This window comes from Neodiprion pinetum, chromosome 4 (assembly GCF_021155775.2).
Source record: "Neodiprion pinetum isolate iyNeoPine1 chromosome 4, iyNeoPine1.2, whole genome shotgun sequence".
In the NCBI taxonomy this organism is placed as follows: domain Eukaryota; kingdom Metazoa; phylum Arthropoda; class Insecta; order Hymenoptera; family Diprionidae; genus Neodiprion; species Neodiprion pinetum.
In genome coordinates this window covers 26009151-26036781 of record NC_060235.2, presented here as the reverse complement: position 1 = coordinate 26036781, position 27631 = coordinate 26009151, and the positions used below count along the sequence as shown (strand labels likewise).

Here is a 27631-nt window from a genome sequence, read left to right as displayed (position 1 = left end):
GGAACGCTTCACTTTTTATAAGCAAAAACCGTGGAACACAATACATCAGAGCATTCTTTGTAAACCCCCCGGCTCTGCACTGTGTTTGATTAGCTATCTGAAGCTTTTTACTCCGTTTTAGAGAGATCGGAAAAACACACAATTCCAGCGGGAAAAATTATTGGGATGAGATATCAACGCGTAGGCTGACAGTTTGTGGCTTGATCAACTTACAGACTCATACCAGGTGAATAACGAAAAAAGCTTATACCCACCGGAAGTTTTCTGTGAAACTCAGTACTCAGCGCCAACACGCAAGCAACCGAAGAATATGTAGGAATACAAAATGCAGCTCAAGCTGTCTATTCATTGGCTTTGAGTGTTTAGTCTCATAGAAAACTTCCGGTACGAAATAATTAGTCTGTAATCCTGGCAGATCTTAGTCCGCGAACTTCGAATTCAGTTGTACGGTAAAATTGGGTTGAGATTGCAAAAAAAAAAAGAAAAATCGGCAAACTGTGCTCAATACCAATTTCGATTTCGTCATTGATTTATTGTTTCCATGTGTAAATAGACATATTATACACAGGATACAATGATCGTCTTCTTGAAAGCTTGACGACAAAATCTTTGCTCGCACAACAACGCGATTCATGTGATGCGGAAGAGTAGAAAGAGATAGAGTCGTCTTGGGTCGGCTTAGGGGAAGAACTTGAACGGAAAAGGCGAATGCTGTTTATTTTTTGTTAAGGGTTTCTTTATCGTTAGAAAGGAGCTAAATGCCTCGCTTGCACTCTTTCACCTCGAGTCGTGGGGCTTCCATACGGTTTCTTCGGTGAAACGGATCGAATGACCTGCATAAGCTCCAAGAGTTTGACGTCTCGAGGAAAGAAGGTATCAACTCTTTCTTCGAACCAGTACAAATTAGATACGACCGGTAGAAACATAAGAGGACGAGTAAGACTCCAAAACCTGACTCATATTTCATTATTGATTTGTCATATTTTATTAACGATTATTGAATAAAGTGTGTAAATAAATTAATGTTAGATCAGGTTGAGATTCAATAGCGTGAAAGCACGAAGAACGTCGAACACCGCAGTAGATCAGATTTCCTATGAAATTTCATGGAACTCCATAAGAATTTACGGTTCTTTAGAGAATTCATATTTTACATGTTTTTGAAGCATTTGAGAAGACGATTTCAAAAGACTTATAAAAACTGCTTTGACATTGATGAACCTTTCAGATAAGGATTGACGTATCATTGTTTATAATAGTTTTCATATGCACTACTACGTGTTATATAAATCGGAACCAAAAACAGGAATCTAATCGAATCGTTGCCTAGCCGGGTTCTCATGTACGCAGAGACGACAAAATTGGCTAATCGATACCAATAAGGAGCCAATAACAATTAAGACATTGAGAATCCATTTGAGAAGTACTAAGAGGTGCTCCAAGATCAATAAACGGCTCAGCTTTCAAGTTATATTCAGGGAAAAGAAGATCCTCAGAGAAGCGTAAAACGAGACAAATGAAAATCGTCAATAGAAAATAGCGGCTCCCGCCTACCGGAATCCGATTAGCAAACGTCTCAAAGCGTCAATGGTGTCGACAAAGTCTGAAGGAAATACCGAAAAGCCATCGAACCTGCAAACAATCGCGGGTGAAGCTCCTGTCATGCGAAAAGCCACCCGCTGATCATTGCCAAGAATTCTTGTGTATCAACGAACGTAAGCTGTACAGTCAACGTCGACACACATCCTTAGTAATATCCCGCAACAGAATTGATACAAGTCTCGTTTATCCTACAGCAATTAAAACAGGTTATAATTGTTTCACTGACTCCGTCGCTCAGAGATTATAAAAGCACAATGTCCGTTAAGTGATTGACATTCGTTCATTTTTGATTCGTCTGAAGTAAAAAACAAAAGACGATCTTCTCAACCCTCGTGAAAATTTTTAATTTGATGAAAAGTAACGAAGGAAAATTATGTATAATTTTCTTTCAGTATCTGTGTCTAATCATCATATTTAAAGCATCGGTCCCTACATTTTTACAAGAGCTCACGAAATGCGTTTCATAAATTTTCAGCTTTGATTAAAACTCGCAATAGAATTTAAATTATTTACGGTTTACAGTCGCTGCTAATAAAGCAATTGCCTCATATTTCAACAACCATAAAAGTTGAAAATAACAAGCAATATGTGGCTCATTAAAAAAGAGAGACAAAACTAGATCGCGTACAGTTTTTTCCTCTGTTAAAAAAGTTTTAGAAAAACAAACTCGCGTAACGTTTACGAATCGAAGCACACAACGGATCAAAGTTGAGGATCCAAAGAAGTTTATGAGGTTAAAAGAGGCCGTATTGAATAAATAACAGCTCAATTTTCGCGCTAGTAAGCCGCGTTCGATATGAAAATGTTTGAGGCATAAAGGCGGGGATATTTTCCGGGTCTTTTCTTAATCTTGACCGGCAAGGACGAAGCGGGAAACCCGGTCAGGTAGCGGACCGGAGGTATGGAACCAAAGCCGTGGTAAAAGCTTTCTAAAAAGAGGAAATCCCGGCCGACGAATAAGGGCGAAGATGCCCTTTTCAATACCGTTCTGAGTAAATACGAAAAGGATGTCTGAGGAGGGTGGGTGGGAGTAAAAAGAGGGCGCCGCTTGTCCCGCCCTTTCTCGAGGCGAGGTCGCCCTTGCAACAGCAGCAGCAGCGGGGTAAGGGACGCTGAAAGGACACGGCAGCAGACAGACGGACAGACAGTCGTACCGACGGATTGTTAAGCCACGGTTGAATGAGGATCCCCGTCCCCCCTTGCCGTGCGCTTTTCCGCCCCTAACACTTCCTAGTTTCTACTTCTTTTCATTCCTTTTCAACTTTTTTGATTTCCGCGACGGGAAGAAAGGATATTGTCTAACTCAGACTCGCTGCGCTCCGTCCTCCAGACCGGATCTGTGGAAATTTTTCATTAGTGTTTGCGGAAAAAGGATACGTACTATCTTTATAAACCCTGGTTACGCCTTTGTGAATGTGTGGGATGTACAGGCAGTTCAAGAATGTAATTAAGCCTAGTCAAGCTAAATACGGTTAAAAAGACTTTCTAGTATCTGAAAAAAAAATAGTTCAAACACTAAATTTTAACTGTAAGTGTAAGATTGATCCCATTATTCAATTTTTTTTTTTACCAATGAAATACATATAGTTTAACTGATTTTATTGATAGTAGTTTATGTTACTCATAAATGAATACAATGCGAATCGTCTGAGACAGATTGTTTCGTGAACTCGTCAATCGATAGAAAAATGAATATCAATGAAAAAAAAAATGTGTAACAATTGCTATAATTTGAAGACGATAAACTTATGACTTAGTAATGAATAAATTACTGTTATACAAAATCTCACTCTGGATAAGTCATTCACGAATAAAATAATTCATGTTTATCAGAATCAGGCCGGTAACGTAAATTTTTCGGTGAAAAATGATGGTCTACCTTATACCTCCCGTAATAGCTACGACAAAGGTCGGAAAATATTCAGATCCTTGTTAATTGTAAAACGAACTCTGATTTACAGAGTGACGATGTGATTGTGCAGCTAATTACAATCTGAATAAAAACAAATGGCAAAATGGTAACGTGCTACCTAATTAACCGCGGTGAAGAAAGGCTTTTGCTTGTGTTTTCCACAAACAAACTGCGGCTATGCTGCTTTGTGGGGAAATTGATTTCCGCTCTTTTATTATATAAAGTATTTGCTTTATAGACGGACGACAGGATTCCTGAACGAAGACGTAGAGTCGAGTGGGTCGATTGCTGCAGCGATAATTAATTCGTATCTCGTTAATTTTGGAATAACTTTGACGAGCTGCAATATTTCTTTGTAACCTGTCTATTTTCTTTCATCTATTTCTATACTATCTCTAAAGTGTCATAGGAGACACGTATTGAAGTTATTTTATCAAAGGTCCGAGAAATCTAAGGAAACGAGATAGGATCAATTTTCATCCGCGTAGGAATAGCTGAAGACGTTCTGCAGCTTATATTTTTTAGTTTAATATTCGCCGCCAGGTGGCGGAAGCCTAAGAACCTTTCCCGTGACTGAAATGCCCGTGACTCGAAGAATTAATTCGATTGAAATAATGGACACGATTGTATTTGGAAAAAGTCGTCCTTCAAATTGAGTTTTTCCTTTCCTCTAAATTACCGGTGAGTACCAAAGGTACCAAAAACCAGGACTAATTGATCGATGTACTCTTGATTGCAAAAAAATTCGAATCCATCTTGTATATCGCAAGGGTGATTTAATTTTATTTTTCCCATTACACAATTATTCACGAAAAGTTAATTTCTTCCAAGTTCGATCAAGGACTGGATATTAATAACAACCAGCTGTCGGATGCCTAGGTCGGATGCCTAGTGTAGCTGGTTTTTGTGCTCGTGCGCTCGCTGCGCTCGCTTACTTGTTGTCAGTGCTTTACCAGATGATACGAGATTAATGAGATACTTCATGCCCTCACTACTCCCTGCATTGCGCAGGAATTACGGAACGCTGGTCCTCGCGGTCGAAATTCACCAAGTAAAGAAGCCGGAGCGCAGGAACTACCGAGCGCTCATATTGAAGGTCAAAATTTACGAGGTAAAGTACCTGGGGTGCAGAAACGACGGTGCGCTTCTCATGGAAGTCACCATTCACCAGAAATACGAAGCGCTCGTCCTGGAAGTCAAAATTCACCAGGTAAACAACCTGGAGTGCGGGGACTACGGAGCGCTGGTCCAGGAGGGTGAAATTCACCAGGTAGAGGACTTGGAAGTCGTATTTTATCAGGTAAATCACCTGGAGTGCAGGAACTATGAGGAACTACGGAGCGTTAGTCCAGGAGGTCCAAATTCACCAAGTGAAGGAGCTGGAGCATAGAAGCTACGGAGCGCTTGTTTCGAAAGACAAGTTTCACCAGGTAGCGCACCTGGAGCGCACGAACCACGTAGCGTTTCTCCCGGAAGTTGAGTTTTACCAGGTAGCGGACCTGAAGCGCGGAACCACGGAGCGCTCGTTCTGGAAGTCGAGTTGCACCAGGAAGCGGACCCGGAGCGCAGGATCAGAAGATAGAGAACCCGGTACTCGAAATACGTAGCGGACCCGAAGCGCGGGATCCGGGAGGTTGAGAACCCGGTACTCGAAATTTGCGGAGCGCGATTCTCATCCGTCCGCTCTACTGCGCGGTTGTTTCCAGACTGAGGAATTTGGCTAGCTGATTTTCGTCTATGTAGATCGATGACGTCAAGAGAGAAAAAATTTTGGGTGACGTCACTTTCCGAACAACCGAACATCCAAACTCTGGTTACGAACTTTAATACTATGTATGATGTATGATATGATGTATGACGTATGATGTATGATGTATGATTTTCCCCAACTCTGCAAGCTTTATAGGTGAGGCACATACGGCTCTTGCTTCAGACCCTTGACCCCTGTGTTCCATTACCCGAGATCCTGAGGTTAAATATAGCGACGATCAGCGAGGTGACTAGGTAAGATATTGAACTCGTAAGTCGCGATTCGGGTCAGCGAACCAGGACTTGAGTACATAAAACCTAATATAGGTATAACGAGAAAGGTGGGGAGACTCTGTGCAAATCATACCGATTCTTCCAGATCCTGCACTGCGGTTCTCGACCCATTTCCTTCCAATCGTTTCCTCTCACCTGCGGTTTTCGACGCACATTCTCCCGAACGGTACACAAAAATATATAATATGTATACAAATATAGCCAAGTTCGATTTCCAACTTTGCACCGCCGTCGCTTCAACACCCTCGAAAGACTTCATTCCAACTCCAGGGTGCTACAGCTGGCTTAAGTGGTTCGAATCTATCCGGCCGGAAATTAAAGTTTACCTTTGAGACGTGCCGACGCCTCCATTTCGATTTTGAGATATGCCGCCTACTTACCGGTTCGGCGTTGGGAATGCTTTTGCTGAACCAACCTCAGAATGGCAATCATTAGACGAGTCTCGAACCCGCGACGATGAATGCGATCTTATTGATTCACTTACCCACCGTAAGGTTACTCCAGAAATCGATCGAACCAGGAGCAAATAGTCGGACCTCCATCCCTTCGAGAAAATTGATCAATCCGTCATTCGATTTACTGATGCAGATGTTAATTGCACCAATCGTCGAAGTCGGTATTATTAAGATCAGCTCTCAACACTACCGGCTGTATTCTCTGCCTATATAAATTATACAGGCTAAAATCTTCCGCATTTGGAATCGCTACAGTGAGCGATCTGTATCGATTAATCTTAGTCCGCAGTTTAACACACAAGTCAGTAAAATTTTTTTACTTGAGAATAATGTAAAGACTTACTGGTTTTGATCGTTTTATTATCTACTGCAATCATCGTTCGATCCAGTATTGGTCGCATCCATTACTTGTAATCTGAGGTCACGATCACAAGTAATGCAGAGATATTTGTAAGCTTTAACTTTTTCACTTTAAGATTTACCGGGTATGAAAAACTTTCAGCCAAAAGTTGCTCAAAGACAGATTTTAGTCAGGCATTGAAAGATAAAAGAGATTAAATTTCACATTAATAAACATATTACAGAATTTTGTGACTGAAAATAGTGCATTCACCACAGAAAATTTGTTTTCACTCGACTTTTCGTCGTAGTTTCTCCAGTTACATACATGCAATTCCTCTTCCTGCGCGTTCAATGTACGCCATCAGCAAGAAGGAAATTGAACTTTGATCGATTAATGGCATTAGGTACAACAAAAAGAAACTTGTGACAAAATTAATCTGACCCTGTGTTTTCTCGTATGAATACTTTTCAAAACGACAGACTTTTATTGCTTGAGAACCACATTTATCTAACCGATGAATTAATACTTGGCTTGCATAATTACCTTTAAATTACTGTTCTAATTTTGAATTATTGCTGTTCTCAATGTTTTTGAATTGATTCTACCACTGCCCATCAGGTTACAATACAGAGACAAACACAGATCGTTTAAAAGTCATTGCAAAGTGTGCACTTTCCAACAATTCATTGTTTTTCTTACAACGAATGGCAGATGTAAAAAATGAATGTGTAAAAAAACGGCGAAATTTCCTTCGTCGCCAAAAGTTTTGCTAAAAGAAAGAACACACCAAAGTGGACAATTTTCTAGAAGCAAGTGGTTGACACGTGGGGGCGAAACGTATATACATATAATACTCGTAAAGCGGGTTTGTTGGCCTAGCTATATAGCGGGAAAAGTCGAGCTGGGTGAGCTTGGAGTGACACGAGAGTGTCTAGTTCCGCATAGCTGACAAGCCTGCGTTGATTAAAACGCGAATAATTAATCAGCTTATGATCGCGTCAGAGCTAGAGCTCCAACCGCAGTTTGGGTAATTCAGTTCGCCGCAGGGTGTCTGATTAGGGTCTTTATTCCGCGGCAAGCCGCGTACTGTGCATACAACCGAGCAGGTGACATCTGACAGCACCTGCGTACGAGGTTCACGCTATCGCCGTGTCAGCACAGAAATTTACACCCGCGTTTTGATCCGTTTTTCAAAAAGTAAACCCACCACAAGGTAAACTTGACCCGAGGATGATGTACCGAGTCGAAACCATCCTGTGACGAGGCAGAACTTTACGAAAGCGAGACGGTAATAAAAAATCATCTAATTTTAATTTATAAAGTGGGTATCAGAAACAGAGCTTACTCTATAGTTCTAGTCCATGTGAAAATACATACTGTTGAGGTCAAAAATGGGAAACTTAATTTCATATCGTTGTTGGTACCCATTAGGATAAACCCACCAATAAATGCAGACTTTTAATGTGTGGTAATAACAATTACGTCGAAACGATCATACTCTGACTATTTACCAGTGTATTCGCCATGCTCGCGGCTTATAAAATTCCATGTGAAATCGGATTTAAATTCAATATCATTCCAACGTAGGGTAAAATCGATCAATGCGTGAACACTTGAAGTCTAAACTGTTAAAAATTTCTGTATGGAACTTCTTACAATGTATTAGAAGTTTTATTCGGATACGGAACAGTGAATTCACCATACATTTACTGTGTATTCAATTTACGAACACAATAAATTTACTACAAAATTTAGCGAAATCAAATTACTTTTTTGTGTTTTTCCCATAAATTTTAGTAAAATCAAAAATTTTCATTGTAAATTCCAAACAAATGCATAGTAATTTACGTTGCTGCACTGAATTTGTAAATTTACACCTCTTTTGTACAGTAGATGTGTAGTAAATTCACAATCATTTTTAACAGTGTAAGAAATGCCCAGGTGAAAGAACACCAGGAGCTTTAGTAAGCGTATAGAAATATTCGTTCAGTGTTTGATGTTGATGTAACGGCACTCTTCACTCTTTACACCCGAATTCTCGAACGTCCGTTAAATATTTCATGGGCGTAATATACAACGGCCCGTTGTAATCTTTTGTTTTTATTGTTGCGAACTGTCAAATTTACGCATTTAACGGGCGTGATTTAAAATTTACGCTGGTTAACCCTTCGTTGGCCAACTATACGAATTCGTCCAGCCTGACTTTCTTCTATGATGACATCTCAGAAGTGGCCAATAGGTACTGCCTTTGATCCCCCCCTAAAAAAACCGTGAGGTACAGAAGGTATGTGTACTAATTCGCGTTAGGTTTCATCGAGTAGTTCTTAGGTAGTACACGGTTCAAGTGGCCGCTTGGATGATCTCGTATACGTTGGCCAACGGTATATACAAAGAAGTACATGGCCAACGAAGGGTTAGGAGGAAAGTTATAAAATTCACAAAAACTGCTGATACTAGACTACTGATTGTGATCTACAAATCGATACACCTTGCAAGCTTTACAATGAAAACGAATGAAAGATCAATGACGATTTTCAGAGGACATTTATAACATCATTGGAAGTGTGAACAGTGACCAAAATTGAGTCTCTCTGCCTGTAATCGCGGTAGTATTGCTTTGTAGTGGTTTGCAGTTTTCAGGTGATTTTGCTAACAATTGAATTTTTTCGTTTCTCACCTCAATCGATACTCTTACCCTGGGCACAATGAATCAGGATCGCTATTTCCCACGGGTTTGCTCAGCTACGCATGCAGCATTCAGGAATAAAACATCAGCCTCATTCTGCAACACGAGTCATGGCTAATTCCACTTGTCACATCCATCCAGACGTGCAACGCTTTTGCAGCTTAATGCCTAGTAGTCGGCAACGCTATTTGATACCTACGTTAATGGCTCCGCAGTCTAGTAAATGGAACAAGCATTTCAGTGTTTTCTTGTTGAAGTGGAAATTGTTCTTGATAAAAAAATATTTTTCATCGCTTAAACTCGGATTTTAATGCCTGACGCTATTCGTCTTGCACTTGAACGGATAATTGGGTTTTGATGTTTTCTGATCAGCTGAGACTAGCCTTTATCTTCTTCACAATGTAGATATAGCTTTGATTCAAAGTGACCTAAGTAATGGTACGGATGCCGTTACTTATGGACCAGCATTTCCGACGCGACGTGCGTCCATCGATTAAACACTGCGGAGCCAGCGAGTATACGAGCATGAATTCCAGATCCCCGATAGGCTACACGGCACATTAAATTGTAGGGTATCGATAAATCTTACCGATTTGCGAGTCCAACCTCAATGAGAACCGCTGGCCTGGCATAGATAGAGGCCAGCTGAAGATTTATGAGCTATTCATTACACAGTGACACACGTCCTGCCGGAGTTATGCCACAAATTCGAAAATCCACCACGTGTTTACTGGTCTCTCAATGTTCCCAGGACACGTGTTCGTGGATTTGAAGTTATTCCTCTGCCGCGTTTTTTGTGCGGAAGAAAAGTATTGAAATACAGCGATAAGCTCTCGTTCAATAAACGATAATTGCAGAAAAATGCGGTGGCTTGCAGTTGGAAGCGGAAGCTTCTTCTTCTAAAACGAGAATCTTCTTACTAACAATAAAATCTGGACCAGAATTTGTGTGATTTTGTTGTAATAAACAGCTTACAGCGTGTTCTTGAATCCACCTTTGAGTAACGTCCGTGGAATACTGAAGTGAAAATAAACCCAGCTCAAAGATTCGACTTCAATCATCTCCGATTAAAAATGTCCCAGAGCTAATCTTACTTCAGTTTTGCTGAATGAGATACAGATTCGTAGTTTATCTATGTTAATTTCTTATTCTTCTGTGATATGAAATCAAGCACACGCTACAGGATTCAGAATTTAGGTGGTAACGTTACCATTTCGAAATGAGGATAGACGCAACCCACCACTAAAGACGCGAATCATATTTTTCGGCGAACGACAAATGGCTGAACTATCCCATCGGACCATCGTCATCTGGATTTGTTTACTCAGTCAGAGTACAAAAGCCACTTCCGAGTAACGCGGAGTAGAAATTCCTCCTTAAGCTGTGTTATCATTCACATAAACAGGCCGTATCTTTCCCTGAGAATGTGTGTAAGCCCGTCAATATCATGTTTCTGAAGGAACCAGACATGGCATACACCAGGCACCAGATAAAATACATATTCTCAGAGATGATAATATTGAATTCGTCTATGCCTGTACCGTCTCTGTTTCAAGACTGACTATCAAAGATACAACATTGCGAGACTTAGTGAAGTGATTGATTTGACAAAAGTTGTTCCGCGTTGTCGGGCAATCTTCCACAGACTACGCCGTATACCCACACGCTGAAAAACTTCACGTTTATACACGCACACGAAGACACGTTCATCCTCCGATATCTCGATACCGGATCCCTCAATACGTCTAGTCCATTGTGGTGCACCCTTTTTCGCAACGTCGAATACGGCGGAATAATTGTCTACGCAATGTATCCGTCATAACTGCTGTATAAGCCTAGAGGGATTCTATATCGACGGAAATTTTCCGCTGGAATTAAGCGATATATCCCTTTTTCGTTTCACTGGTGAAGGGTTCTACTTCAGTATTGAGCCCTTATCCGCCTCTTCTGACTATCTATGTTGTAGGTATCATACGCGTAAGGCACGAGGCAGCGGGTAACTAGTCAGATACATCCAGACTAGTGAAGAGCTTCTGCTATCCACTGAGGAAACATCCCTTATAGACTGATGAAATCTAATCCGGGTATCATTGGCGTCATAAATATTGAAATGGAATTTCACTACTTTCGCCGAAAGTCTATAAATGGCATCGTCATCTAACCTACCTTATGTGGCCACTAAGATTTGGTCTGAAGTTGTATTGAGCTTTCTACAGACTTACAGTGACAACTAAAACAGCAACATTTAAAATGCCGTGAATAGCAACCATAAACCATGATCAAAGTCAAGTAGATAATTGTTATATTGTCATTCGAGTTCACTGTAAACTAAACGATATCATTTGAAGTCAGCTAAAATCACGTGAAATCGTTTTAGGCCATGCAAATTCACGAGAGGTCATTTAAATTCACTTGTAATGGTTTCTCTTCTTTTGAATTCATCACCGAGTCACTCAAGGTGGAGCTCAGTTAACAATTGTTCAGCGAACATTAATGTTTTTCATCGTCTTAATATGAGCTCCATTTGGTAGTCGGAGCGACGAAATTTTTAACATATTGTCACGGCATAATGAGTTAATTAAGACTCCATATTTCGTTTGGATCGGATGAGTTATTTTTTTCGGAATTCGGGAGTCCAAAATATTTCGCAAGCAGGAAAAAGTCTAGGATCACAGATCGGCAGGTTTCGTAGTTCGTACGCTTCTTATACATACAGACATCTCAATTTTAAAAACGTCAATAACTGCTACGTCAGCTTTCATTGTCAAAGGTGAAGAAATGATCGTAAATCTCGGGAAAAATCGCGGCTTTGCGACGGTGTGCAAAATCTGTTTGGGAAAATATATAAGCGAATGTCTCTTAGTGCGGGTACGGTATTAAATACGGATGAGAATTTGATTGGAACGTGTAATGACGGGGATGGATCCTCGAATAATCCGGAACGCCTTTTCATCAGCTCATTTTCCCCGGTTATGATCTCGGACGCAACTAATTTTCCCAACCAACCGATGGATATCCCTTCGTATGAAGTAACGAGAGGGCTGCTCCCGGTAATATTTCAAACTGCCTCCGTAGATCGAGCTGCATTGAAACGCTTCGAACCGAATCCCTTTTTATTACCGCGCAGCATTCACGAGAAGTCTCTGTCGTGATCTACCATTTCTAAAAACTTCCGCACGCCGCCCACTTATGGGCGTGTGTATGAAAATTTCCACGTTCTAATTAACGGCGATAATTCAATGGGCTCCAAAGCTATTCCACCGTTGAAATGTGTATGCGGTAAGTGTAATAATGTGTGTATACCTATAAGTGGATATAACGTATAAAGTAGTAATTACAGAAGGAAATATAACACTGTCCACAAAAATCGTTCATTTTCAGCCAGATTGCTACGTTGCTAAAAATATATATTCCGTGCAATCATGTACCGATGCAACATTAACAAATCCGTATATGAAAATAACTTCATTGACATTCATGGTGAAGAACATTCAGAGTTCGATTCTCGTAGTAGAAGTTGATCTGGTTTATCAATTGCGGTATCTTTCGTCGATTTATCTTTTCATACGGTTCAGACAATTTTTCATCACCAAGATTTTATTAAGTTTGGCAGATTTATTTAATCGCATTCCGCATTGTAGACCCCAGGAAGTTATTTTGATAAGGTTTTTCCATACGTGAAATACGTGAAAAAAAATTTTAGACATCCTCTTCACATCCAATTTTTGCTAAAAGTGCGAGGTGGAAAAAATGTTCCACATTCGCAGATTCATATTCGGCATGAGAGAATGTACGAAAGCAATTCGGTATACTATTTTTTATGCAAAATACGTGTAGGAAGTTGTAATTAATTATACCGTTTCATAGCATATATGATGAACCACTTTAGGGGACGATCTGACGAGTGAATAAAAACGTTGTTATTACAAAAAGCTTTCGGAACATAAAAGCGTTTCTGGGAGTATATTTTGACACTATCTAACAGAGCTAATCGTGCGAGGGACAAAAATTCGCAGTGAGAATTTTAGATTTTCTACGGTTAACCGACACGTATATTATACACAGAAATACTACAGATCACAATAGGAACCGAGGAAATAACGAATATACAATGTATTAAATCAAATTTCATCCGCCAACGTTGCGCCACCATTGAAAATTTTATCTTCATTCTCTGGACACTCTGCTTTCACGTCAAAAGCAAATATACGTATAGGACGAGCAAACCGGCCCCGTTTCATTCCTCGCATGCCTCATTCACACGGTTATGGTGCATGTATATATATATATACATATACATGTATAAAGGCACGTGTATTACACGTACCTGTGCTTCTGCGCGTCATGCGTATTCATGCGCGAGTTATCACTCGGAAGAGAAAAGCTCACAAGTCACGCTATTTGTTCACCACAGTCCAGAAGCTACAAAAATTGTATCCTTCTAATTATATCCAAACCCGAAGGTAGCGAATTTTTCTTTCTTACAACGAAGTCGAGTATTTTTTCTAGCTTGAACAGTAGGCTAGCCGTAGGCTGACTTTTCTCCGTTTATACGTATTATTTAATACGATAATTTTTCCCTGCGAACGATTTTGACGAGCGGACTAATTCGTTTCAACTTTTCACTCCTATTTCCGAAATTGTGCAAGACTAGGCTTCACACGATTTTAAAGACTTTATACGACCGCCAGAAAATTACAGTTGGCTTCGTTGAACTTCACAGCTTCAATAAAAGGTTCCCATGATTTTAAAAGACTTTGGTTGAAGTTGAAACGTTTTACGGGGTAGGCATTTAATGAAAGTTTTACGACTTTACCGAATGCCTTTCCCCTAATTTCAGAAAACTTCAATTTTACGGTGATCTATTATTATAAAGCTTCAATTAACACAAAAGACACCAGCAGTAATGCAATATTATTTTTAAACCGTTGCAATTCCATGCATGGAAAACTTTTGTCGTCTACCAATTAGCACTAAAAAACCTTCAACTTAAGGTGGCACCATCATAAAATCGTTCAATTCAAATAGATACACTCTTTTGGGTTCAACACTGCGGTTAAATAACACCTAGAAAACCTTTTACACTGTAACATACGAGGCACAACCAATGAAAATTTATCAAACAATTCCACCCCCTCTCGAAATTCACACATCAATTCCACGAGCATCAGAGAAATAGCCAAATAGATAAGTCGCATATTTCGGTTTTGAGTAAAGGTTTCATACGATTTTACAGCCGCAATCCGTTTTTTCGCTATGTCCTCGATTCTGTACCGAGAAGTCCAGGCCGCCTGGAACGTTCGGTAAAATCCATGAATAATTTAAAGCCTGAAAGCTTTTCCGGCAAATATCCGCGACCGTTGATTTAAAATTCCGATTGATCGACGCGTGACGTTCCGGATGACATCGCCGTCACCCTCGTCACCATCAATGACGTCATCCGCGCTCTATGACGGCAAGGTGGTCTGCAGGCGCATCTCTCGGTGTACACACCTTTTCATGGTGCGGTTACATTTACCCGGAAGTTGTGTGCTGCAAGAATCCACCCGCGCATCAAATCTCACGATCAACTCGTAAATCCCGCCGCTGACACCAATAACGAGTGCAGAGCTGGAATTAAACGAGACGTCGTTTCGCAGTAGGAATCATCTCCTACAGAGATTCGGATATAAAGGCACTGCTGAGTAATCGGCTGTAAAAAAGAGAGGTCTAAACTCGATAGATAGCATAAGTCACCTACTGCGGAGATTAATTATGTCAGGAATTTCATTGAAATAAGTCTCACCCCATTCGATTTTATTCCTGATCATCTCGTTTTGTCATTCGAAATAAAGCACACTGTTCCCAGAACGTTTGTTAGATTGTAAATCCGATAAGTTTGCATCGATTTAAACTATTAGATATTTATGACTCTGATCACTAGTATGTTTTTATAATTCATCATTTTCGATCATGAAATTTCGTACTTCTTCGAATGTATTCTTCTGAGACGAAAAAAATGTTTACCTCTTTGGGTCGCAATAGTTCAATTTAACATCAATAAAAATTCCCTAGCTGAATTATTTCACAATCGCTATTCGTTATATTGTTTAAACTGAAATTTTGTTTTTTCTCTTCTTGAAAATTATTAGTTACAGAATTGTTAGATCGAAATGTTGGTCAAAAAAAAACTTTACAAACTTAATTCTGTTGGCGCACATTTTAGACTGGCCACGAAAATGACTTTCAATTTTACGAGTTTTGGCCAGATATTCGATGATCATTTTTTTTTCTTACGCATCGTGTCAATATTTTGTTTATATTCAAAACTTTATATCGCTGAAACGATTAATAAGAAAAAAAAAACTTCCAACACGAACACAAGGAATAATTTTATTCCAAACAATGGTATTAATAATCAGCGAAAAAATCGAAAAGGATAATTCGAGTCAAACATAGATTAAATGAAAACGTAGATAGAAGATTCCAGATTCAAAGAATTGATCATGAGATTCAATATTCGATGTACCGCAGTCGAGTTTTTTATGGTACATTTCTTAGATGATAGTAAGAGGACGTCTCGTGCGTTACCTGGCAGAGCGATCAATTTTAATCAGCGTACAGTTGGATATTTGTAATTTCTCTGCCAGCTTCGGGTACCGCGGGGCATTATGACGGGGGTGGAAACTGCCGCAATACATCATTCTGTATCTCTGACGCTCCGAGCCACTGATACTACCGCCGGTTTCCCGTTGGCCCCAACTCATATTTCTATATTAGCAGAAAAACTCGGGGTCTGGCAGGCTACTGCACCTTTCAGCGATAAGAAAAAGAGAATGAGAAAAAAATAAGACAGACTTCTTTGCAGTTTGTCTTAGTATCCACTGATCCATGGTGTCTCTATTGGTGCGCAGGGTTGGCTACCAGAATGTAATACTTTGAATTCGCACATCCATTTCAATGATTGAGAAGTAGAAATATTTGTGATAGATAAAATATAAAAAACAGTGACAATTTATTCAACTGTTGTTAGACTACTGAGACATGATATGTGAATTTTTCTAAACTAAACAAGACTCGAAGAAATTTGCGAAAAAATATTTTTCCTATGTGAACCAGATGTTGAAGATATTCACTCGTAAGTTAAGAAATTGAGAAATTTGCTACGAAACACAAATGGTCAAATATTAATAAATGAGAATTATGTAGAACATTTAAAAGAAAATTTTTTACAAAAACAAATAATAACAATTCAAACGTGTAACTATCCCCTTTTCTTTAAAATTTGTGTTTTTGGAAGACTTTTTTTCTGTTGTTTTTAAAACCGAAACTGGTCATCTGGGAACTATGAATGATCAAGCTCTTTTTATCGAAGTGTATGGTTATGAGAAGTTGAGCGAATATATGTACATATTAAGTGCAATTCAGTCTGGATATGAAACCGTCAATTGAATTAATACGACAAGTGACGGAGTGATGGCGAGACCAACGAAGTTAGAGGAAGTCAAATTAGTCTCAAAATCAGAATAGATTAGCCCCTCACGCCGTTGACGCGAAACCTTCTCGAAGCGGTCAATTAGCTCTTGGAGAGCCATCGAGCTTCCACCATGAGTTATCCTCTTACAATGAATTATAGCGTGATGAAACGTCAAGCATCAAGCTGGGTGAATCGCGAGAATGAAGACGGTTAAGAATGAATCGGCTAGACCCTTTGAATCGGAATCCGAAATGTGAAAAAAAAACGAAAATTAACAGTTTGAAAAATTTGCAGTAACGTTATTTTCTGCTAGTGATAGTGAACACAAGTGAAACAATATTTCTGCTGTATGATGGAGATGAATAAGAGTGAAATAGAATAAAAAATTGTAAGATACAAATTTAATTTGTGAAAAAGTCTATTTTGATGCTTTTACCGTTTATTACTATCATTATTTGCTTTCATTATTCGGATTCATTTCTACTAGTTACATAGTAGATATGTTGTTTATACTACTATAGATTTCTTGAATAGTTTTCTCCATCTTTCTAACAATAAGTTTCGATTCAAAATTTCTAGTCCATTAACCCTAAATGTCCCACATCTGGTCAGGGCCATTTACGATGAAGTTAAAAAACCATGAATAAAAAAATAACCCGAACGAGTAATAAAATGTACTAGCAATTTAGAATGAGCCAAAATACATTAATTCAATTGTAAAATTCATTGCGATTCTTTCATTTACTTGTGAATCAGCTCGTTTTATATTTTGTATTTTTCTTTTTTGTGATATTCGAAGATCATTGACACTTTGAAGGCAATTGCAGGATAGCATTGCAGTTTAAAGTATGAATCAATGGATCACCTTCTTACTAACTAACGGAAACGCTGTCTCAACGGCACATGCTCTAAGACGGGCAATACTTTTGCCGGAAACCTGTGCAACAAGTGCGTCATTAGATGGGGTGAGCCGGGGCGAATCATAATGCATAACTTTATCCAAGCGACGCCGTCCTACTTGTCGCGGTTATTCGCTAACCTCTCGCATTTTCTGACACCCACACACCCTTTTCCAGGAATACACTTGCGAATAAAACGCTTTAAATTTGTCGAAAATTTTTGTGAGAAATGTAGTCAAACGAATTGATTTTAGGGACATTTCACCTTTCAAGGAAATCGATCACTCTCAAACTTCTTTAAGGAGACTGGTTGACCAGCGATCGATAATTTTTATTCATTTTATTACGAGATAGCCGTACCTTGAATATTTATCAAATCGGTACATTTGTAAGGTACGAAGATCTCCTTGAAAATACAAGAACAAAAAATACAGGAATTATAAACGAAAGCTTAGATATCAATGCTTCAATTTGCATCGCGTCAGGATTACTGAAAATCTAGTAGATTCGTTCGATTTCACCTTACAGTAAGACTCATTTCACTTGGAAGATTATTTTCTACCAAATTGCTACAACAGATTTTTTTAAGTAGTCAACTCAATCCTCTATTTATTGATCATAGTCAATAATCGTTGCAATGTTGTAAAATTAGATATTCAATGATTCCAGGATGAGGTTGACAAAAAAAAATGTTTCAGCGAGTTTGACAGGAAATAGTCTTTTGATTAAAAAATAATAACATTAGAAAACACGGTAACGCAAAGCAGTTGCGAAAAAAATCTATGATTTATGTTTTGTTGGAAAAAAATGTGATAATTGTATCACTTTTTGAATTTGGGAAAAGACCAACTTGTCGATTGATACATGATTAAACGTGTGGGCTGAAAAGTACTAAAAACCAGAAAAAGCAACATATTTGAATGTGAAAAGCGGCTGCGTTTGAAATTTTCATATTGCATGCAGGTAGTCGATAGATCTGTCGATATAATATCTGTATCTTGCATCGCCGGATTTCTATTCCATCTAGACAGCTCTACGTTCGTTAATAGACCTCGTACATTTCATCAATAGACAGAATATTTTTTGTCTGCTGATTTTCTCCCCTTCGCCTCTGGTTCGGGAAAAGCGTGAAGGTAGATGCTTGTATGTATGTATAGAGTGCAGTGAGTGCTGCATCGCTTGGGAATGAAAGGCTCCGATATCAAAGCGTATTGATTCGATGCTTTGCGTTTTATGAAACAGTCACAACGCTTTAACGAAAGGCCAACATCTGGGCTTGAACTCAAGCCAACGAGCTTTGCACGCAGCCAGAAGCAACCGGAAACCGGTGACTATCGCAGCTTTCCACTGATTTCACCAATCGCATCAATATTCCTCATCAACTAGCTCTAATCAGACGTATTGCAATTTATTTCTTCCCAAATTCATCACACTCGCATAAATTTATACCCGCACACTGTTTGATAACTCTAATTTCGTTATGTAATTAATGCTATTTATGTGAATTAGGAAATGTGTTAATAACATTTCTGCCAAATCCTACTTAGACATCAATTCTTACAATATCACTTATATTTTCACAGATCATTACCCATTATTTGCAACAATAGACGTCAATTATAACACTAACAAAAAAAACAAAATAACTCCCAAACAATCTTCTTGATTAGAAAAAACTAATTAAAATAACTAGGCAGCAATCTTACAACGGAGTGTTAAATTTACATGATCTTGAACTCGCCACTGACAACCTGAATGTTACTCTACAAAACATTTTAAACAAGTCGATAAAGAATATACCTATGAATAAACGAAAATCTCATCCCCGCAAAGATTGGATTACACCAGGGATTATTTTTTCATGCAATACTAAAGAAACACTGTATAAAATCAGGCAAAAAGTTCAACACAATCTGAACTTAAAATACAATTATAAAAAGTACAAAAAAATCTTTAATGGATTCATCTAATCTGGTAAAAACAATTATGAACAAGAAAAAGTTAGTAAATGTAGCAAAGACAGTCAGAAGTTACGGAATCATACAAAAAACAAGTTAGACAATTCGAAAAGAAAAAAAAAAAAAAAACAAAGAACTGGTGCAATTAAATGTATTATGGATGACGACAAAATCGTGTACAATACAAAAGATATTGCAAATACTATTAACAAATTTTTCAGAAATATAGGAAAAAAACTAGCCAACAAATTGATAAATCTAATAAAGAAATATTAAAATTGCCAAACTTTAATGATAAGTCTATTTTTATAAATCCATGTAGTCATATTAAAGTGCCGAGAGTTATTGGTAGTCTTAAAGATGAAGCTCAAGGTATTGATGGACTGAGCGCAAAAATGTCAAAAAAGATTTCAATAAATATAGTTGATCCAATGATTCATGTATTCAACTTGTGCATACAGAATGCGATTTGTCCAACAATACTCAAGTCAACAGAAATAGTTCCAATGTATAAGTCTGCCAACAGAAACCTTCCAACAAACTATAGATCACTTTCAGTGTTGCCAAAATTATTGAAAAATCGATTCATTTCAGACTGTACAACTTTTTAAGAAAACAAAAATTTGGTTTTCATGAAAAATATTGGAACAAAGGATTTTCAATTCGACACCACTTGGAATGTCAATTTTTCTTCTCCGGTTTAGTATTTCAGTCAAGATTTTTTGCCATCTAAATCTTTCGTGAAGCTGTAAGAGGCAACAAATTTCAGATACGGAATAATCGAAGATGAGTAAAACGATTTGTTCACTTTCAGAATGAATGATACGGCAAAAAATTCACAGAATGTCGAACCGTGAATATACAAATCCGTGAAAGAACGTGTAGGAATAGACCCACATTATATACATGGAGTATGGAAAAGTAAATGAGTTTAATTAAAGTCTTTGTGTCGGAGATTTTCCAGAGCGCGATCATCATTTATTTATTATACCTCCTTTCGCGCTCGCGGCGTAATTCTCTCTCTCTCTCTCATTCTCTCATTCCAGGCAGCTTATCTGTCCTTAACCAAGCTTACTCGCTCAGTCGGTATGATAATCGGGTGAATTAAACTTAAGTTAGGGGATTCTTATTCCGCGGAGAGATTCAAGTGGCAGAAAAAGCGAGCGAGAGAGAAAAACTTGGCAGCTATAGGGGTTCAATCTGCGAGGCGAGGCGCAGAAGGACTAGAAGAGAGAAAAGGAGAAAGTGGTGAGGAGGATGGGAACAGGGCAGAGCTTGTTACGGGGTGCCGGGAGATGAGAAAACGTGATGGTGAAAGGAATTATCAGGGGCGTAGACCAAAACTCACCCCGAAACCTTGTGGAACTCTTACTGTACCGTTCCTCCTCATTCTGTCGCCTGATTTTCCTCAATCGCTTTTCAGCTATGCCGTACAAGAAAATGACGTTCTCCGTCCGATACCGCGATTATTCGGAAATGACCTCATGGCCGGTTATCACCGCCATTTTCTTGCCACATAACCTAAGTTTTCAATTTTCATGGAAACGAAGCGTAATTTTTTGGATTTCAAATTACTCATGTGGCATAAATTGATTACATTTAATAAATAATATACTTCTTTCGCCATCTTGCACACGCGAAAAAATATACTCAACCGTTAGCTGTCAGAGTGGAAGCATTAGTTTGATTCTTTCCTACCAGACGCCATGCCGCAAAGTAACAATTTCAATTCACCGATCGAGTCGCTGAAGGGGCTGTGAAAATAATTCACAGGACAAGAAAAAATTACGGAATAATTCACAGGACAAGAAAAAATTAGCTAATTGCGTCAGACTCTGTGTTATCATGTGTCTTGTTTTTTGGAAGCAACGTTATTTTTCTTCGCCCTTACCTGAAAATAATTCTTATGCGTAGCAAAAAACAAACCCATGAAGAATGATATGTCTTAGATCAAATTTTTGAAAGCCACTCTCAAAATTCGAAACTTTCACATTTAATTAACTTAGGAAAGACGTCATTTTTTTCTAAAATTGTTACCACTCTTCGCCAGCCGCGTTCAATGATGCGGATTTGATTCTGGAAGCATCATGTAAAGAATCAAATTCCCCACAAAAGTGTCCAGTGAACTTAGTTTGTATCCCAAATAATTAAAAATTTATAAATCTTGAAAGTCAATTTTGAATCAAGACTCATCTGCAAACATCCTTCTGGTAGTCGTTAAGCTACCAACTTTAAAACAAAAATTCACTAGACTGTTTTGTAGAGAGTTTAATTCTCTTATACAAAATGCTTCCAGAATCATGTCCATTTTATTAAACGTGATTACTGGGTGGTAAGAATTTTTTTAAAATACCACCTTCCCCATGCATGTTCTGTTTTTTATTTGTCAGTTTCAGTCAATAGTTATAAAAAATTGGGGGTTATTCACTGACATCGATGAATTTCCACTGATCTATATTTAAAGATTGGAAAACCAATACAACCATAAAACATGCCTAAAAATCCGGATCCTGAAAAAATGGTACCTATGCATAATTTTTTTTTTTACAAAAAAATCAATCGAAAGGGTTTGCATTACGAAAACTGTCTAGGAACATAACCTGGCGTATCAACAAAAGATTCGCGGGTCGCATGACTTGCAAGTTGTGTTGTGTATAGGTATAAGAGTAAAAAAGCTGAGCGCCCGCAGTGAAGGTTTATGCAGTAAAATAAAGTGCATTCCCGTGTCACCGCGGGCAATGATATCTTTTCCTGCGGCGGTATATATGCATGCGAAGTGTAGAGCACATCAAGTTTTTCCCCTCAATTTTTGTTTGTATTTTGCGGTGATTGTCAACCGGAAACGGATGTCCGTGCTGTGAAAAATGGCCCCTGGCGTGCTTCCGGCGTCAAGTACAATATACCGTGCTCCGATACATGCGAGACTCGTACGCGGCAAATGTTGGCGATAACGAAAGCGCAGTCTCGAGGTGCTTTCGACGACTGGAAAATGTTTTCGAGTCTCACTCTCGTCATTACACTTGCGTGATAACCGCCTTAAGTATTCTCCACTAGTATCTTTATGCGCTGTTACACCCGCGACATTCGGATATTAAATTCTGAACTGCGTACGCTCATCATCGGAACGAAACTATTTTTCCATGTAGCTTCTTCAGCTTTTTATCCTCGACACGCCAATTCGGTCGTGAGAACAGCTTTTGATCTCCCGCCATCTGGTGTAAATTGTAAATCCGTCCCACCACTTGTAATCATCATTGTAAATCAGTCCCATCTCTTGTTTCTCGGCTACGTGATAAGATAACTTTAGCTTATGAGGTAAGTGTACGAGTTATTCACCCTGTGGGAATTATTAACGTTTGTTGGTTGTATCTGTTTGATCCTTACTTCTAAAATCACCAATAAATAAATTTGTAGTGTTCCTCTACAACCCTCTACTACAAATTTATAGTAACCCTCTGACAATTGGCTTTGGTAACCCAGAAATTCACAATTTGTGCCGTCAATTTATAATTTTGGAAAATAAAAGGGTCAATAATTGGGTCTAAACGTGTCAATAACTGGTACACTTACTTTACTATCTATAATGAGACTTTAGATACAGTACAAAAGTTTCGGTTAAAGCTTTACGGAAATCGGTCCAGGAGTTTTCGAGATCAGTGACAATAAGAAGGAAGAAACAAACGCTTTATCTTTGTAATAATAGTCCAAGTGTACGGATCCAGAAACGTGCGAGAATGTAATCCCGTAGTCTTTTCGTCATTCGACGAGCCGATTAGAGAATTTTAGTACCGACGAGGCGTTGAAACTGGCTGAGGGGTGCTCCAAACGGCTGAAGTGGGGTTTTAGTGTTAAAACCTAGAAACGGCCCGAGATCTAAAATGCAGCGATAATGAGGCTTGGCCAAACAGGTGCTCTTCACTACAGGCACGAGCTGCCGCTTCCGTCGCGACAAAGCATTTCAAATTTGTTCCATCTCTGAACAAAGCGAATTGTTGCCAGGTCTGCACACCCCTTCAACAATTTCGCGGAACGTCGGATGTACGTTTACGCTCATCCCGCGACACATCTATTCTTTTTCCCAAGACGGCTCCAACGCAAGAGTAAAAACCAGCGACAGGCTCACTCAACGACGCTGCAGGTATATAACTTTTTGGTACAAGACTCAATATGCTCACCAAGCGCGTCTGACTCATTAAATGCTACCAGCTGCCTTCTTAGACAAGGAAATTTCTCCAGCAGAGCGACCGGAGTTAAAAGAAACTGGAAACCGGCCCTCTGTACGTATTAAAAAAGTACTTTCACGCTGAATAGAACTGTGACTGGTATATGTTGGCAAGTATTTGATTACAGGAGAGTTGTGTTCCAGACATGTAAGTTCGACAGGGCAGAAACCAAAGGTTTTTGGGTTCGGAGCAAGTGGCATACGATGTTTTTATAACCAATTGGTATAAGGCGAAATTTTTCATTATTCTAGTCGTGAGAATAAAAGACAGTACTGATTGCTACTTAAGCAGCGAGTGATAAAAAATATTGCATTGTAACGGCAAAGATGAATGCGAAGTTATAAGAATATTGTGTTCTTGTACTAAAATTTGAATCTTCGTTGACTGTATATGAAACTCGCCATGTTGTAGTTCCCATTTTTAAACACAACTTTGAAATCACAGGAACTCGGTAAAATTAAGACGATCAATATTCATCGAAGTTTGAACATTTCTTTAATTCTTACGCTTTTTGTACGTAATACGGGTCCATTAGTTACGTCGGATTTTATATTTCTGAGGTTGGATTCTAGGAAATTACTTCATGTGGATGTGTAATTTACTGCTAATTTTGAACTAAAAATCGGGTTTTCCGTGATATTGAATTTAACGAGACCCTGCACGGAAAGGATTATACTAAATTCCGTTTATTTTATGCTCCATTATTCGCAATAAAATATCTGGCAGCTCAGCCAGGACCAGCTATTAGTAGAACCTACCCGATATTATTCCCACTGTCCATTATTGCCGAACTAGATCTCTTGCAGTGCCCGGCTACACGTATCCACTGCTTAAAATAAACGTGGTTTTAGACGCTTGTTAGAGACTAAAATTCGTGCCCTGATTACTCCGACTTTGGTCGGAGTGGCTGCTGTGATGAGAAAAATAGGACCGTAAAACAAAACAGAATTGAGTAGGTAGTTCGCAGTTTATGGAAACGAGCAAATGTCGTAAAGTGAGCCGCGAAAATATAGTAGAATAAATATGTGTATCAGAAACTACTTTTGTTCGGAAGCTGGGAACTTGAACTTTAAGGGAATCACACTGAACGTACCTTTTTGGTTTTTGGTTACAGGAGACTTCTAGGCATGTGTTGAACATAGAGTCTGGACTACTGGCATGGAGTTTGATCTGCTGCCTTTTCTTCTTTTACTGTCAGGTAAGGACACGAATCAACGTTAGATTATGAGGGCCATTTCTGATTTACAAGCAATTCTGAATGTAAATATAGCAATTTGAATGCAGTGACGCATAAACCGACGCATGCCGACTTTACCGAGAGTTTGATACAGTAATCCTGCAATTAGCAGGATAGGAAGTTCCAGAATATAGGAAGTATCAATTCACTTTGATGTCAGTTAATGGTACACTGTAAACTTCGGAAAGTAGTTTGCACCACATGTCGTGAGAACAGTAATTAACTGAACGGCATCATTCTTGCAGGGGGTTTATAAATATTACATGCAAATTCAATTATTTCTCATAATTTCAGGAACCACGATATGAATAGCATTTTAACAGATTTTAAATGGGATTCAAAAGCTCAAATTTGTGCAACAGATGTCGTAAGATTTTGGTAAGGTTCAAAAACTAGAGTTCTCAAAATATTTTAAAAGCCTTTGATGCATTTTAAGTTTTTGAAATTTTTTTCAAAACCAGCAAAATCGAGAGCATTTTTTAAGCTTACGAAATATTTGGTTGTAATTTAACCGAGCTTTCAGAATTTCTGAAAACACACAATAAAGTCTCAAAAATTTCTGAAATTTAAACAAAATCCCCAAAATTGTCAAAAGTTCAGATTAATTATCACGTAGGTACACATATTCGGGGTACGCGACGAAGATCCGATGCACCGAATTTAAATCTCGACGAACTTTTCCCCGGGGTAACTGACTGAGCGTTAATTAATCAACAAACATCCGTTGCCCGAGGCGTATTTTTACCGTGTAAGTAATTGAAAATATTTAATCAATTACCGCGTTTCGTTATTCGGTGAAAAGACAGACGTGGAAATGCCGAGCTTTCGGATTCATTTGCGCAGAATAGCAAATGCCGCGATAACCCGGACTAGGAGCCACCCTGACCGTTTCGCCACATCAAATGTGAATCCATCGATTTATAGACGTCGATGATCATGTCCCAAAGCTATCGGATAGTGCCGGCTGGTGTAAACGCAGCCCTCGGTCCGAACTATATCGGCTCGACGTACATACTTACAATTAGAATGCAAACAGCGGTGGATTCATGGGGCCAGATTACAGCCATCGAACCGGTTCGCCTTGAACTGAACACCCCGACTCCTCTGGCCTCACCCTCGAGGGTTAAGGGACAGACGCTTCTATTTACCGACGCCTCTCGAACCGGCCGACTCATTGACGTCAGTATTGCGATCCGAAACACCCGAGGACAAACATTAATTTAACATAATTGCTTTTCTACCATCAACACGAACATCGTCGTCGTCACGTGATTAGGTCCAGTGTTTCATCTCCAACGTCCGGCGATACCTAAGATTTATACTTTTCAAATCTTTTCGCACCATCGGGTAAATTACAACGTAAGAAAATATGTCGGTGTGAGCTTCTGCGGACTATAATTTCGTGTCAATTTAACACTATCTGTGATGTTAATGGCTACTATCCGATATCGGTTTAATAATATCTGATGACTATTTAACACTGTCTCATGTCAATTTCGGGTCATGCGATGTCAATCCAACACTATCCGATGCCAAGGTTTCCGAATTGATCATGAAAATTGTTCTATAGCAGTCTGCATACTGGCGAATTTTAACACCATATTTGTTACAGTGTGCCTATTATACAAATGGCCAGTCAACGAAATCGACTGATTAAAAAGGTTCATCATATCGAAGAGCAGAAGTAAACAGCCGCTTTGAACGGTAGCCGACCGCTAGATGCGGTGAACATTCAGTCGCCGTGTATAAGCCGGAAATGGACAGTTGCCAAGTTCGATTTTGGATACACTAGCAAAATTGGCAACGATGGGATAGCGGGAGGTGCATTGCGTGGTGTAGAGGCGGGTAATAGGGAGGGTTAATAAGACTAATAGCATTCGGTCGAATATCTGCGGCTTCGGATGAAAATGAAATACCGTTGCGTGTCGATGATATTGACGCCGTTACTGCAACTAATTGGAAAATTACACAGTTCGACTGTTTCTAGGATGAAATTCAGTATGAAGCAGAGAAAATGTTTTGACTGCCCCTGTTATTTGAGAAAACTAAAATCTTGGGCTCGACAATTATCATTTTTGCAAACAACACGCGAACGGCTGATGGTCAGTTGATTATATTGAAAATATTTACAGTTCTGAGTTAAGTAAAGGCAAACCGATGTTCCGAATTTCATTTAAATTGATTAGTTCGTGCGATTATGTCGTTATAAAATCAATAAAAATATTGAAGTTTTATGCAACTTACGAACTTTCTTAATGCAGACTGCTAACGCTCCAAAATATCCAGTTTGAACAATACATGCAATAAATTTGGAGAACTCGTTTATCTTTGAGATTGAACAATTATCGAAAAAGTTTTTGTTAGCTTCCCTGGCTATGAACAATTCTACAGCTAGACTTTCGTTGTACTTGTGTACCGTATGCAGTGAACGTGCATCGGCAACTGTCTGAATGCAGCATCCAGTTATTCGAGAGATTTGGGAATACAAAATTCCTCAAGTCCCTTCTCCGATGATTAGGCCAATCGAGGAAATTTTCGCGATTGCTACTGCTGGCAACGTACCAAGGAATTGTTCCTGATTTTCCCAATCCTATCAGCCTCCACATCCCTCCCTCCTCCCCCCACCCCCCGCACCCCTTCAGCTCGAAGCCGTCGCTCCAATCGGCTTCAGGGATTACAAAATACGAGGCAACGAGAGAGTGAGAGAGAAAGATATACGAACGGAGAATAAATGGTATATCGCTTAAATCTTGCATATCTCTGCCGATGAATAGGTAAGATAATTTTCTCTGATAATGTGGCTTACTGTCGGAGATC

General features: G+C 39.0%; 1 protein-coding gene across 5 annotated transcripts in view; it reads left to right on the top strand.

The window, feature by feature from the left end:
* The window catches only part of Dscam3 (Down syndrome cell adhesion molecule 3), a 184747-nt gene that overhangs the window by 45014 nt on the left and 112102 nt on the right, over window positions 1-27631 (top strand). For all 5 annotated transcript variants that reach the window (XR_006882619.2, XM_046621079.2, XM_046621075.2 and 2 more), the window contains exon 3: window positions 24692-24775. Coding sequence is in view for 4 of the 5 variants with exons in the window: in XM_046621079.2 (XP_046477035.1) it covers window positions 24736-24775 (40 nt within the window). In the remaining variant the exon portion in view is untranslated. The remainder of the gene's footprint in view (window positions 1-24691; window positions 24776-27631) is intronic.